The sequence below is a fragment of the Osmerus mordax genome, chromosome 19, assembly GCF_038355195.1.
Source record: "Osmerus mordax isolate fOsmMor3 chromosome 19, fOsmMor3.pri, whole genome shotgun sequence".
Taxonomy (NCBI): Eukaryota; Metazoa; Chordata; class Actinopteri; order Osmeriformes; family Osmeridae; genus Osmerus; species Osmerus mordax.
Window position 1 is genome coordinate 8201072 of NC_090068.1, and position 15026 is coordinate 8216097.

General features: G+C 41.8%; 2 protein-coding genes across 4 annotated transcripts; both read left to right on the forward strand.

Annotated features, from left to right (window-relative positions):
* Positions 1–4619: 4619 nt before the first annotated feature.
* On the forward strand, positions 4620–10603 carry slc37a4b (solute carrier family 37 member 4b). 3 transcript variants are annotated; one of them, XM_067257060.1, is made up of 11 exons: positions 5283–5369; positions 5648–5965; positions 6053–6223; positions 6341–6573; positions 7866–8112; positions 8253–8408; positions 8503–8588; positions 8725–8838; positions 8958–9023; positions 9144–9282; positions 9383–10603. In XM_067257060.1, exons 3-11 carry the CDS (start codon positions 6076–6078, stop codon positions 9547–9549), a joined length of 1356 nt encoding a protein of 451 aa, XP_067113161.1. In that variant the 5' UTR covers positions 5283–5369; positions 5648–5965; positions 6053–6075; the 3' UTR covers positions 9550–10603. The 3 variants fall into 3 exon arrangements, with proteins under 3 accessions (XP_067113160.1, XP_067113161.1, XP_067113159.1); XM_067257059.1 differs by lacking the exon at positions 5283–5369 and adding an exon at positions 4620–4743 and having other exon boundaries at positions 5648–6223; XM_067257058.1 differs by having other exon boundaries at positions 5648–6223.
* A 182-nt stretch (positions 10604–10785) lies between these two features.
* Positions 10786–12607, forward strand: rps25 (ribosomal protein S25). Its single transcript, XM_067257769.1, has 5 exons — positions 10786–10853; positions 11198–11287; positions 11446–11629; positions 11725–11823; positions 12553–12607. The coding sequence occupies exons 1-4, from the start codon at positions 10851–10853 to the stop codon at positions 11820–11822; spliced, it is 375 nt and encodes a 124-aa protein (XP_067113870.1). The 5' UTR covers positions 10786–10850; the 3' UTR covers position 11823; positions 12553–12607.
* Positions 12608–15026: the final 2419 nt, after the last annotated feature.

The window sequence follows — 15026 nt, forward strand, 5'->3', positions numbered from 1 at the left end:
CATCCATCAAACAAGACGTTGATTACAAGAGAAACGAGTCCAGGGGTGAAAACGGGGGGGAATTCTGCTGACAGAATGACACAGTGCTCCACACAGGTGAAATTGGATCTGCAGGAAGTCTGTCTCGAAACCTTGGGGGCACTCGTTCATTCAAAAGAAAGAAGGTGCTGGAGGGGAAAAGGAAGTTGTAATAGCCTGCCAAGTTCCAACAGCAGGGGGTCGAATCAGACGCATTAATTGAAATTTGGAGCTCATTCCGCCGTACACTGCCTCCACTCCCATGGCTCCCCTGCCGGCCCAGCTTTGTTGCAACTGGTGAGTCGATGGTGAAATAGCGAGGGTAATTACCCAGTGTCCTATCTACACCGTCATGATGCTCCCTGACTCATCCCCACATCCTTGTCATTTTTCTCTTCCTGTCCAATCTATTATTCGACATGTTGGAGCCACAGTGTGGGTCATGATGGATAGACTGTCCAGTCGGCTACCTGTGCTGTGTCGGTTCAGGCGCCCTCCTATTGGGCATTCAGCAGTGGGACTGAGTCTGTGCCACAGCAGAGCAATCTTCCCTATACCAACCTTCTCTTTCATTATATGATGCCAAAGTTAACAATTAATGATTTCCTCTTTTGCGCTGCTTTTAATGAACATGTCTTTCACCCATCTGGCTCCATTAGAAAGTTGTGACCTTTACATTGTGTTAAAGATGTTCAACTCATATGAATGATTTAAGACACAATGTAAGCCAACATCACGTTTGGGCTGTAATCTCAAAACACATCTCCATAGACGTCCATGTTTCAATTCTGTACCACAAAATACCACTGTCATGTAAACCTTTTATAGGTTTTAGTCGTATATAATTAATATCCCACTGGCACTACACTATCCTATCCTAGTAACTAAGTATATTTTTATGGCTTAGGAGGAGAAACAAACAGCTGCCAGAGAAAACCCATTTACCCTGTTCCTCATGGCATAGTTTGACTCGTGATAGTAGCATTCTCTGTTCTGGCACACTGGCACCAAAGACATTAACTGCAAATGTCTTTTTGCTTGTGTTAAAACACAAGGTTAATTCAGTTGAGTCATTTCGTTGACAGAGGTATTGGGTGAAACAGCAGTCGAGGGGGAAGGGGGTGTAGCAAGGCTTCCTGAGACCTCCCCCTGCGTTACCTCCTCCAGCACTTCCTCTGAGGTAATTATCTACCTGACACTGTCTGCCACACCAATCCCACCTTCCCCACCACTCCCCAGAGCAGCGCAGCCACTGAGTTGCCTGGCAACAGAACTATAGATAAAGCAGATAAAATAAATCATCTCACTGGAGAAAAACTTGGATTGGCTTCCTGTCTGTTTCGGCATGGCTGACACATTTGTAAAACCTTTTGGTTAAACTACAATGAACAGAACACAATGAACTCACATGGTAATGCGAAAGAACAGGAAGCATCCTATGACTTGATAACAGGCTGGTGCTGCAGTGACTAGTGATATGGAGTGTGACACAGAATGCTGTACGTGTATGTCAAGACAGTGGCATTCTGGGAGATTTTTCACACCTTCAACCATCCAAAATGGTGTTTTTGTGTGCTGCCTACCACAAGTGTCTGAACACTTGAACACTCTGTCAGACAGTGCCTGACAGAAGAATATTAAACAAGAAAAACAAGGTTTCCTGCTCAGTTTGTGTACCCTGCACCAAGCTGAGTTCTCTGGATATGTAAAGTATCTGAAGTGCACACTTCAGATACTTCTCCACATGAATGTTCAACCTTAAATGGAACACAGAGTTCACCATCCAAGGCTTAAACCTGGATCTCGTCAGCTCGCCTGACTTATTCCATGTGACATATACATGTTAAATCCATGGAAACTGATCCATGTTGTCATTTTGATGTTTAAAACAGACATCATGAAGCCTCTCGTGTCAGGAATAAAGCTTTTAGAATGAGGAAAATGTCAATCTGTCATGGACTCAGGATGAAAGCTGATGCTAAACAGAAAACAACATCAGCAAAAATGTCTGCCTTGGAGCTTTCAGATGAGAAATGAGGGCCCCTCAGTGTTTTTATTATTCCTTTATTCAACTTAAACCCTTATGATCCGAGTGCCTTAATGATTCATCAGCGTTCCGCTGATGCCACGAAACGGAACGCATCCCGTACATTTCCATGCACAACCCACTGTGGTACATTATGACTGCTGCCGAGCGTTGAACAGTGGTAATGAGATCTGGCGCTAACCCTCAACCTTGTCTTTTCGCATCACAACAGATGCAATTAGAGAGCACTTCAGATGCTGTGCTAACACAGAGAGGAGATCATAGCCTGTCTACTTACCCTGTTGTTGCCCTGTCTTAATTGGGTTCTCCTTAGAGGCTCAAGAGCTATCAAGGACAGAAGCCAGTGATGGGAGAAATTGTAGAAACTCCATATTTGATTCTCACCACCAACAGTTCTTGACTTGACCTCCCACCTTCCCTGACACCTCCTCCCACACACATACACACATACAAACACACACACGCATTAATATATTCTGCTTACTTGCATGAATATTTGTACTGAAAATCATTTATTGATTTTCAGATTTTCTTTTTTCTCAACACGAATGTTCGCCAGTAGAGCTGTGGGCCATTGATAACAAAATTGGTTTTCTTATTTCTTTCTGGTTTCCCTAACGGGGATTGTGAGAGTACTAGCCTAGCAATTTGTTTGCATTTATTCAAAGAGTCCCAGCAGCTTTTGGGCCACACAACAAATGTTCTTTGTAGGCTTAAGGTGAGATTATGGGCTTGTTAATTCACTCACAGATGGGTACCGTTCCTAAAATGGGCAACGTGTTTATTGTGGGAGAAACAGAGGAAACCAACATGAAGGTAAGATACAAGAAAAGGTTTATGCCATATAATAAAGAAACCCAATAGGAAACCCACAAATCAACGCATAGTGTGTCAAAGAGGAAATGTGTTTGTATGCAATCATGCATGATACTGCTTGTATCCCTTGTCAGAGGATTATTTAATGGGTGATTACAGTTGTCTATGAATTTTAAAAAGACCTCGGAAGAATGAATATTACATGATGCACTGGAGTATGAGCACACTGTGACTTTAAATAATAGAAGCCTGTATTTTGGTTTAATTAATTAAGTAAAATTACGTTGAAATCAAAAACTATATTTAGGCATCGGAGTCCACCACTTTTGGATGGAAGACAGCAGCTTTGTGCCATTCATCCAGATGGGCAACTATCTACAAAGCCAACTTGGCTGCATATCCTATTAATAATCAACGCTGTTTGGCACGTAAGATGTCGAACTGCCAACCGTATGTATTGGTAGAATCCACATCTCCGTCAGTGGCATGACATCACTGGGCTTGTGCTCTCTGAGAGAGGGCAAAGATGCTGTGGATGTGCTCTCTCGCCGAGTGCTGACTGGCAGGCCTGGCTTCTCTCTCTGCTGCTCCTGCCAAGGCTTGTGTGGCTGCTTTTGGCAGCACTGCCCTGTACATATTCTTCTTCTGTCATGAAGAAGAAGAAGACTACCTGACCACAGAAATGTCTATGGAATTCATGCTTGACAGTACAGTAATCAACCGACTGAGCCCAAACCTCAGAGTTCCATGTTGTTTCTGTGGTTCTTGATGGAGAGGAGTTGACAAGGTAGTTTTCGTAGACTGAACTTTAGTACATAAAAACCATTAAAAACCATACACTGTTGTGAGCCCAACCACACAAATGTAAACCTGAAACTAATAACATTCACTGTGAAATCAAACAAGTGGAAAATTGTTGAAAGAAACAAAACAAGAACACCGTACCATTATCAGAATGTTGTCGTTCTCGTGTCTGTCCTGAAGATAAGAATAATGGATCCTTTCGCAACACTTCATAATATTCCTAACATGATTTTGTTATCCAACGCCCTCTCACGTACGGTTTGATTGCTCTGTTTTACAAGTAGGGATGTGGAGAGATCCACTCATGTTGAGCATGTCCCTGCCGACCCGTTGCCATCTGGTCTGTGCTCTGGGCTTCCCATCTGCAGTGCAGTGAAGAGACAGAGCTGAGGCAGCTGCAGGATGTCTCACAGCATCACAGCGTCCATGCCTCTATTATTGTCATGTTCGTGTTTTGATGGAACGGAATGCTATTTGTTATAAGAGATACATTTCCTACTTAATTTTCTTTGAATAGCTCATGCTAGCAACATCAAGTTAATTAACAAAACTAAAGCCTGGGAATTCATCAATTTGCATGTTTGTAACTCGGCCTAGGTAAAGTTCGAGTTGTGTTCCTCTAACGCCATCTGCTGGCAAATATTCAAACTATGCATCAATTGCTACAATGGCAGCAGACTGAATCACACGTTTCACAGTCAGACACAATGTTGGAACGTGGCCATGCAGCCTGGACAACCTCCTTCCTTACGAAAATGTAGGCCTACTCATTAAATGAGTTTACGTAAGCTATGTAACCTCATCCTTCTTAAACTCAAATGGCCTTTGGGCAGGCTTCCGATCTTCGAAACAGAAGCTGGACAGTGTGCACAGATGGGGAATGTACGCTCTTTACATGACGTAGCTCACATTTCTATATCAAAGCTGCGTGAGGAACGCCTTCTTGCCACGGACTAAGGGAATGGCATTTCAACGGACCAATCCAGGTGCAGAAGAAAGCAGGAGTTCCTGTTGCGGTTTTGTCTGGACACAGAGGGATTTGGGGTCCGACTCACAAGGTATCAGCCACGTATCCAATGTTTTGATACACTTTAACGATAATTTAACACTTTACCAAAAATGTTTACCTAATTTAATCAATTCCGGGTGTGATTGGAGAAATTATGTAGGATGCAGTGAACGATGTTGCTTCCGGATTGAAGATGCAAAATTGTAGTTCCATAGGCCTGCAGTGACTTTACCAGCTGTAACAGATGGAGATGCGTGATTTAAGTATTTACAGTGTCAGTTTAATATCAAGCAGAATATTGTTATTAATTGGTTTTAAGAGAAAATACCTATTGTTTTGGAATACTGTATTCATTTTGTATTCATGTTTATCGTATTTATAACATGTGATGCTGATGATTATTCCACATTATTGCGAAATAGGCTGCAGTTGATTAAACATGAATTACGTAAAGTTTCCGTTTAATGGATTGTAGCTGTAGAAATTCTTTCAGGGATTTGCCGTTTGCCTTGGTGGTCAAGCTTGAAGTTTCTCCATGGGTTTCCAATTTAAAAGTTCGACTGAAAGGCTATACCAACAGATAGACTGCCCAATTAAAGAGCCAGTTGATCTGCTCTTTCATATTCTATGAAGAGTGACAAATCCATTGATGTAATACAGAAGACCAAATCAATGGTATTAGCTATATCATTGTTCTGTGATTATGTAATTAGTTTGCTGGGCTGTTTGTAAATGTTAAAACGAAGGTAATTGGTCTTGAATTTCCTTTTGAGGTCAATAAAATGAATTGAATTGTGTCTTTGTTTTTAAACTAAAATCTAATAGAAGACCAGTAAGAATTTTACTTTCAATGAGACATATGGCAGGCCTAATCAATGCCCATTACACCCTTATTGTTTTGTTTGATTATCTAGGCTTTGGTGTAAGGGTTCACCTTCTGTTCTCTGTTTCAGAGGATCTCCACCTGCTGCCTACCTATGAAGAACTGGTCTGTGCAGAGAATGCACTCTACCAACCCCAATAACATCCACAGTGGAGAATACCAACCCTAAACGAGAAGCAGAAAGGAAACATCAGCACATTTCTGTTTGACTGACAAAGCGCTCCAATCAGCTGTCCACCTCATGCCTTAACCTCAGACTCTGTAACAGTTATCCTACAATTTTTTTATGTTTCTCTACTCAGAGAAAAGTCTGCATTGAGCCATTCCTCCTGTTAATGGAGCATCACTCTTGAGTGAACAGGTCCCAAGCACCGAAAGATTTCAGAAAGTAATTGAATAAGAATTGGGCCCAAAACCAGGAAAGGACGTTTTCTACAACCTTTTTGTTTAGCTTTTTTTTTTTTTTTTACCCCAGATACTACCTCTACATCTGGAAATATGGGGGCCACAGGTTATGGATACTACCGCACGGTCATCTTCTTCTCTATGTTCATTGGCTACTCATTGTACTACTTAAACAGGAAGACCTTTTCCTTCGTCATGCCCTCAGTGATGGAGGAGATCGAACTGGACAAGGATGACCTGGGTAAGAGCACTGATATGTTACCAAACGTGTTTACCTAAGTCAAGGATTTATATTGACCTCCATCTCTTCAGTATTGGTGTCCTGTTGAACCGCATACTTTCACTCCTGTTTCTTTAGGCATGATTGCAAGTAGCCAAACCATGGCTTATGCCATCAGCAAGTTCATCAGTGGTGTTCTGTCAGACCAGATCAGTGCTCGCTGGCTCTTCTCCATTGGACTCTTTGTGGTGGGAGTTATCAACGTGGCTTTCTCCTGGTCCTCTACTGTGGCCATGTTTTCTGTGCTGTGGTTCATCAATGGTCTAGGCCAGGGCCTGGGCTGGCCTCCATGTGGGAAGGTGCTGCGCAAGGTAACATTGCTGCACTCTGGAAACATGGAAACCCTAGGTTCTGGAGTGTGTGGGCTACGTGTGATAAAGAAACCTCCACCGACACTCATGAAGAAAGCATTCAGTGCCAGTGTAGGTTTAGAAATATGCACATGAACATTCTGAGAAGACATTGACACCTCTTAAGGTAATGCATGGCCCCAGCACTGGCCCCTTGTGTAACAGGCCCCTACGATCCACAGGTTTATGCTATGCTATGTGCCTGAGCCTTTTCCAATAACGGGAGAGTGCACCTGTCATTTACCATTTGGGACCGTACCAGCATGGTCAGGAATTTTGACCCCTGTCCTTGACCTTTTGGTCAAGAGAACTTGAGCTGTTTACCATGGTCAGTTCTAGACCGCTCTAGCTGCCTACATTATATGTTTTTCGATATGGAATAAAACGGTCAGTGTTTTTCCAAGACTTAAATATTTAGAAACACTGGTCCACATGTTGGACTGTCCATTTGTCTTTCCCACAAAAACATATTCCAAATGACTGAAATATAGGGGTTGTCTGGGTTTGAAGAATAGATAACTCAGAGAGTAGGAAATAACTCCTTCTATTGAGAATTGCTCAAAATGAAACAAGTGGCTGAATACATGGCTTCCGACTTACAACTATTCCGTGCAAACCTTTGTGCCACAGTGCACACTGAGACAGCTGCAGTCCATGAGAAGCGGACGTCAAAGTGCAAGTGTTTAAAGATAGGAGAGAAAATAGGCTTTGGCATTCACTGTGTGTCCTGGAGCAAGAGAGGGATTGGATTGCAAGTAATGGTATTTATAGAGGCCCCTGACACACAAAGGTATATATTTGTATGACAGAATAGGAACAATGACGAGCGACTGTTTCAACACAGTACAGGAAATGCTGGTGAGATGCAATGAAAGTGATTTGTTTTCATCAATTAGGATCAATGTGTTAAATCAACCTCCATGCAGGATTATGAGTGGGGGATAGTGGGGAATTAGTGTAGAAAACCTGATTTATGCATAATATGTAGGCATTCCATCAAGTGAGTGCATTTTAGACTTTCTTATTGATCGTGATGATGGAAAGGAGAGAGAGTGTTCCGATCTTGAAATCCTCTTCAGTCGTATCTTCTGGCCAGAGTACTCTGTTTAATCTCATCTCACTCATTATGGCAGGATCACATCCCATCTCACACGTACCCTGCATCCTAACATGATCAGCTAGACTGTGTAATAACATAAAAGTTCATTAAATGGTAACATGTGTCCTCTCGCTGTGTTTCCATTTGTCCTCAGTGGTTTGAGCCTTCCCAGTTTGGGACGTGGTGGGCGGTGTTGTCCTGCAGCATGAACCTGGCGGGAGGCCTGGGGCCTCTCCTTGCAACAGTCCTGCTGCAGTACTATGACTGGAGGGCCATTCTGGCCATGTCTGGCACCTTCTGTGCTTCCTTCTCATTCATCTGCTTGGTGTTTGTTAAGAATGAGCCCAAAGATGTGGGTCTGCCCAGTGTCGAGGCTGCTGCCAAGAAGGGGGGCAAGGGAGGTAAGGAGAACGTGGAGCCTGTAGACTCCTCATGTTAGCTTGTGTGTTATAACATGTCGACCAGTGAGCATACTCCAGGAAAGTCATTGGTAGTGTCTCTGTATGAAGATACACCCAGGTCCTTATTTTCTCCCCTGTAGCGGTCAACAGTGAGAGCACCCTGAGAGAGTTCCTGCTCTCTCCATACTTGTGGGTTCTGTCCCTGGGCTATCTGGTGGTGTTTGGGGTGAAGACGGCTGCCACCGACTGGGGTCAGCTCTTCCTCATCCAGGAGAAGGGCCAGACTGCCCTCATGAGTAAGAGAGTTGAACTGAATAAAACTTTCTTGGGGAAAGTCCAAGTGTAGCCTATCCTTGTGATTCAATGCTCATGACAAAATGTGTTCCACAGGCAGCTCCTACATGAGTGCCCTTGAGATGGGAGGTCTCGTGGGCAGTCTTGCAGCCGGTCTACTGTCTGACAGGGCTGTAGCTAAAGTAAGCCATCACACAAAGCACACATAGAATCTTTTTTTTTTTTTTTCTCTCTATCAAAATGTGCTAATTTTCCTTAAAACATGTCTCCTTAATGCTGTCTAATGACTTTCTGGGCTGTCCCTATCATTCGTCACAGAAAGGTTTGAGTACCTGTGGAAACCCTCGCCATGCCCTGTTGCTGTCCATGATGGCTGGCATGTTTGTCTCTATGTACCTGTTCAGGGTCACAATCACAACAGAGGATCCTGAGGTAACACAGGTCAAACTCATTTGAAATATTTGTCAGTAGTTTACAGTGAGAAATTGAGGCTTACTTTTTTTTTTTTTTAATTGTTATCTTCATTTAAGTGTGTGTTTTTGTTCATACAGGAAGCTCCTATTTGGGCCCAGGTACTCCATCCTATATCTGTGCTCATTGGCCTGTCAGAGAAAGAGGTACTTGATTAATTGTATTAGATGTGCATTTAGTGTATACACTGACGTTTCTAATCCTGACTGGTGTTAGGGGAAAACATCTTGAAGAAAGCACACTGACTTTATCCTACTCATATCTAGATCTGGATCCTCTCTTTGGGTGCCATGTTTGGATTCTCTTGCTATGGACCAATAGCTTTGTTTGGTGTTATAGCCAATGAGAGTGCTCCATCAAACTACTGCGGGACATCCCATGCCATTGTAGCACTCATGGCCAATGGTGAGTCTCTAGCTTGGCGTCCTACATGTCTAAAGCACATAGTGAACTTTAGCATTAGTATAATGACACTCAGTAACAGATGCAATTCTGTTGATCATAGTTGGGGCTTTCCTGGCCGGACTCCCATTCAGCACCATTGCTAAACACCACAGCTGGGACATGGCGTTCTGGGTGGCTGAGGTGGCCTGTGGCCTGATGACTGTCAGCTTCTTCTTCCTGCGCAACATGCGAACCAAAATGGGCCGGATACCCGAGAAAATTGACTGATTGCCAAGTCACCGGAGACAGTAAAATACAATGTTATGAGATGGTCAGCCTAGTGGGGCTGTATACTTGTATACCGTATAAAACGCTTCTTGCTCCTCAAGGCACAACACTGTCAATGTGATCTCATCTCAAGACACGATTGTAAATGTTTTAATCTCTAGAAGTCACTTGAGTAAGAATGTTAACTTTGTAGATGTTCAAAATGTTCCACTTTTGAATCACTTTTGATACACATGAAAACTAAAGTTTGAAGTCTCCACATTGAACACCACACAGTTTTATTAAAAAGCCACAAGGCAATGTTTTTGTTTGTAAATAGAAAGTAAAGTATGTAAGCTGGCACGGACAAAGGTTATATTTTATTATATTATTTCCTCTAGTGGTGCTTGAGAAGGACCTTCTGTTCTCCCGCTTATTGAAGGATCCTTGTGAATGTTTATAATTTCAGCTGTCATTTGTCTTTTACAAGTAATTTGTATTACTGTGTGTTTATCAAGATACATTACAGATGATGAACTAGCTGAAATATAAGTACACTGTAAATATGTGCTAGTCATTGCATAGTTTGCCTTCAGTGGAGGCCAATTGTCTTGGAGTTATTCAGTGTCTCATCAATGGGTTGGCTCAAGTCTGTACAGTAGACCAAGGAAATGCCACTGTGTTACATGTTCTCAGTAACTATGCACATCAAATTTTTTGGTATTTTCTTAAAAGAGCACTATTAGATTGTACTAATATGACATTGTTATGTGGTTTATTTAGTTTAATCAAAACGAATTCATCATCTTAGTTAAAAAAATGTGTACTGATATGAAGGAAAACATTCTGTATTGTTTGTTACCTAATACCCTTCTGTTTCTGATTGTCATTGTTGCTAGAACATTTTGACATGAACTGGAGTCTTAAATATTCATATTTTTATCTTGTGTTAATTTGACACCATCTCCAATAATTTGCTAGTTTGAGGGAAATAATGAGGGAAATAATCATATTCTCACTATGCATTACAATTCGGGTATGTTTTAATGTACTGGAATAAATACAAACTCTGGTCTATCAGTATGGTAGTATTATTTTATTATGACTATGAAACCCACGGATAATTGTTATAGACGCTAAGACATCCTACGAACAACATTATATCGGACAATATAATACTGCACATAAAAAAAATATATAATACGAACGAGAAACTCAAGTTCCCAGAATCACATGGAAGCTATACCGGATACGACACATTTGCAATAAGCGGAGCGTGCGCTTCAGGGAGTTCTCTCTGAACCAGCTCGTGCGGCCTCAACATGGTAAGAACGCGTGCTACAGTGAATTGATCCCGTTTTGCCACATAAATGCAGTAAATAGCCAACGGGATTGTGTTACATGATGTTTGAATACACGTTTTTAAAGAATTAATACGTACAACATGTTTAAACGTGGAAATGATCATATTTATGCAGTCAGATTTTTAGATGTTGTGCGGCCTGCTAGCTTAGCTGTTAGCGTCGTACTTAGAACTCGACTAGCTCCCACAGCGGCGGACTATGCATGTGTACAGACCAAGCCACCACCGGGTTGATCAGCATTGTACTTAGCTAGTGAGCAATATTTCCAGTGCATTTGATCAGAAACTACGGGATGTTTCTTGCAGCCTCCCAAGACTGATAAGAAGAAGGATTCGGGGAAGGCTAAGAAGGACAAGGACCCCGCTAACAAGTCTGGAGGCAAAGCCAAGAAGAAGGTAGCTACCGTTAGCTAGCAAGGCAATGATGAAGTTGGCAATGTACTATTTTTTTATATCGTTTTTTAATTTATTTACTCACTCCAAGATCATACTCAAATGTGCCAAGTTTGTTTCCCAGCACTTCAATTTTCATATACATTATCTGTCCCGAGTAGAAGTGGTCCAAAGGAAAGGTGAGGGACAAGCTCAACAACCTGGTCCTCTTCGACAAGGCCACTTACGAAAAGCTGTACAAAGAAGTGCCCAACTACAAACTCATCACACCTGCTGTTGTTTCTGAGAGGCTAAAGATCAGAGGCTCTCTAGCGAGGGCAGCCCTCCAGGAACTGCTTTCTAAAGGTAAAGTTCTAATTGTCCTGTATGTAAACAGTCAGCTAAACTTTAAATGCACACAAGTTGATATGCATTTCTTGATTGCATCCTTCCACTAACAGGTATGATCAAGCTCGTATCCAAGCACAGAGCGCAGGTGATCTACACACGTAACACCAAGGGCACAGAGGAGGGTGCACCAGAGGAGAAGGCGGCATAAGGTGAACCCCTACTTGGCAATGCTGAGCTATTGGACCCCTTAATTTAGGTGTGGGCAATCCTGGTCATCAGGGGCCACTGTCCTGCATGTCCTCGAGAGCCGCTGTCCTGCATGTTTTAGATGTTTCCCTGCTCCAGCACACCTGATTCAGATGAATGGTCATTACCCGGCTTCCACAGAGCTTGATAACAACCCATTCATTTGAAACGTGCTGGAGCAGGCAGTGTTTCCCCTACCATTATATTAGGGGGCCGCCCCCCTCTGGAAGGTCAAGTTAATAATAAAACATAAAACATTTTATATATATATATATATATATATATATAAAATTATAGTGCCCAATCACAAAATAAGTCATTTTAAGGTTAGGTTTCCTATGAAACAGGTCTATAGCTTGCTCTTTTATTAAACAAACTAAATGGCCTTATGTTATTTATCTTATTTACACGACGGCATGTCGTGCCCCCCCCCCCCAAGCTGTAAACCTAGGGGAAACACAGGCAGGGAAACATCTAAAACATGTAGGACAGTGGCCCCTGAGGACCAGGATTGCCCACTCCTGCCTTAAATTCTCACGGGGATATTTGGCCTACTAGCTCTATAGAACATATCCTTACACGTCCAGTTGGCTTCAGTCCTGTAGTTTGAACTGATCAATTGAAATGACATATCAGACATCCAACAAGCACGTCAATGTTTGATTCTGATTTAGTTTTCTCTTGTCTTCCAGGTCCCTGCTTGTTGGAGAAAAGTTCTTTGTAAAATAAACAAGTAAATCACTTGTATATGGTCTTTTAATTTTGTTTTTTATATCTTGTGCATAGTGACTGTGCTGTTTAATTACATAAACGAACCAAGGAAACATTAGCCATTAGGCTTGAAGTTTATAAATGTGTATATACTGTATTTTCTATGGTGGATATAATCACACAAACTAATGTAAACAGTAGCTTTTGATATTGTAAGTAGCTGTGGTCGGGTATTTCAACAAGTATTATGTACCCAATGTGCAGCCCATGGAAACTAACAATGTTGCATGTATGTAACTTCAAATTGGATAAACCATGACATAAAGAAATAGCCTATAGTAGAATGTGTGTAACCTAGATTGAGTCAAAACGAGTGTGTAGAACTGCCCAAATCGACTCAAATTAATGTAACGTCTTTAGTTACTGTGTCCTCTGTGAAACGTCTAAAAAACAAATTGACCAGTCCATTCGTGACATCGCTCCTCCCTGGAGTGGCATACTGTCTTGATAAGAGCTTTACAATTAGAATAAGCTGCAAATGGACAAATAATGTCCGTCAATTATTCAGAGGAAGCTGAGAGGGAAGCTTTACAACGATCGTAATTGTGATTTCATTACTGTTCAGTAAACATAGAAATTAAAATGTTATGATGTGTCACACAGGGAGTGAGCCAGGACAACATGACAGTAGATTTCAAATAAGTTACATTTAAGTATTTTAGTATGTAATTTGGCGAATTGTAGCTAGATTAACACCTTGTTATAATGGGCTAGAACGGCTGTGCTCAGGCTAATTTGTTATGCATTATATTCTTATGTATTGAAAAGGGATATGCAACATGGCTCGGCTGTAGGCATTCAAATACCAGCCCTTATTAATACCATTAGGCTATAATTGTATCTAAGAACATACTCAGACCTAATTGATGGGTTGTCCTATAAACGATTACGAGTTGCTGTTTTAGAACGTCTTGTCGATCATTTAGCCTTTTCCTGACTGCGCTAATTTTTCTACCACTGCAAAAAAGTTTTCAACAAGGACGTTTTCAATTGATGCCTTTGCATAGATAAGTCTTGCTGAAAAGGGGAGAATGGGTAGGCAGATCTGGGATGTAGCTCATGAGGGAGGGAGAGAAAATCCTCAAAAAAGGAAAGATTCCAAGCCTGTGCCGATTCATTGCATCTTGATGTCAAATGCCTCGGGTCTGAGGAATCGGCATCACAAGATACTGAAGGAAAGAGTCCTAAGACTTAGGTAAGAGACACTCCTCAACTATGACAACTGCGAACATTTGTGTAATCTTAATTTATATGTATTAGCCTATTGTGTATATTGTATATTTTCGGGTGGGAGACAAAGTTAATTTGATAATTAGACAGCCTTTGTGGAATCCCCCCCCCCCACAATGATTGCTTTTGAAATCTCAAAAATTATCTTAAAAACTGCATGTTTTCCTCGAATTGTCAGTCAGCCTGCCAACAAACGGCAAGTTGGAATTCATTATACGTTTTAAAATGAATGGTTGGCAAGATTCACAAAGGAACATACCTTAATAATTAAAACTTCATAGGAGTTCAGCTGTACATCAGGATGTTTCATTATAATTTCTACTTGAAATCTTTCGTTTTGGTATCATCCCATCACTGTCTCATCATTGCCTGCCGATTTTGTACCCTGAACTGGGAGTAGGCTACACACAAAAAATAAATCGTATTTTCAGCATCAGACCACATGTGTGAATTATACAATGACCTGTTGTTTTGACCTCTTTTGGGGGGGTCCAACCCCCCCCCCCCCCCCCCCCCCTGTAATTCGAACCCTGGACCAAATGAAAGATTAATCTCACAAGACTTCCCACTTTACTTGGGATTGGGATGCATAGTTGATTGCTGAATTCAACTATTCAGGCAAGGAACACTTGTGATATATAACAGCGTTGTCTGTAATATCCATCCATTAGCTGATGGTCCAGGCACAATCTGCCTCGCCAGCAGGGGGTGCCGATGGGGAGGGCACAGAGGAGCAGTATGTCTATAGACTGGGGATCTATGGATGGAGGAAGCGCAGCCTCTACCTGCTGGTGATACTACTGCTCTCCATACTGGTCATCAACTTTGCTCTCACTGTCTGGATCCTCAGGGTCACCTGCCTCAATACTGTGAGTGTGTGATTGGTTCTTCATCCCTTGTAAACATTTTTTTTTTTTTTTTTAAGTTGGACTTGCTACACAGTCCTTCCACCAATTCTGTGATTTTATGTATGGGAAAAGGAGATGAACTTGAACTAAACATGACCCCACAATGTCTAAACTAAATGTTGGAAACCTTGCTTGACTACCTTGATGAGCTCTCTTGGGTAGGGTTGAAGGATTCTTTTCTTCCATCATGCATTCAGCGATGCTTTTATCTATAAAGAGACACTGAATAAATAAAGAGGATACCTCTGTATAATCGA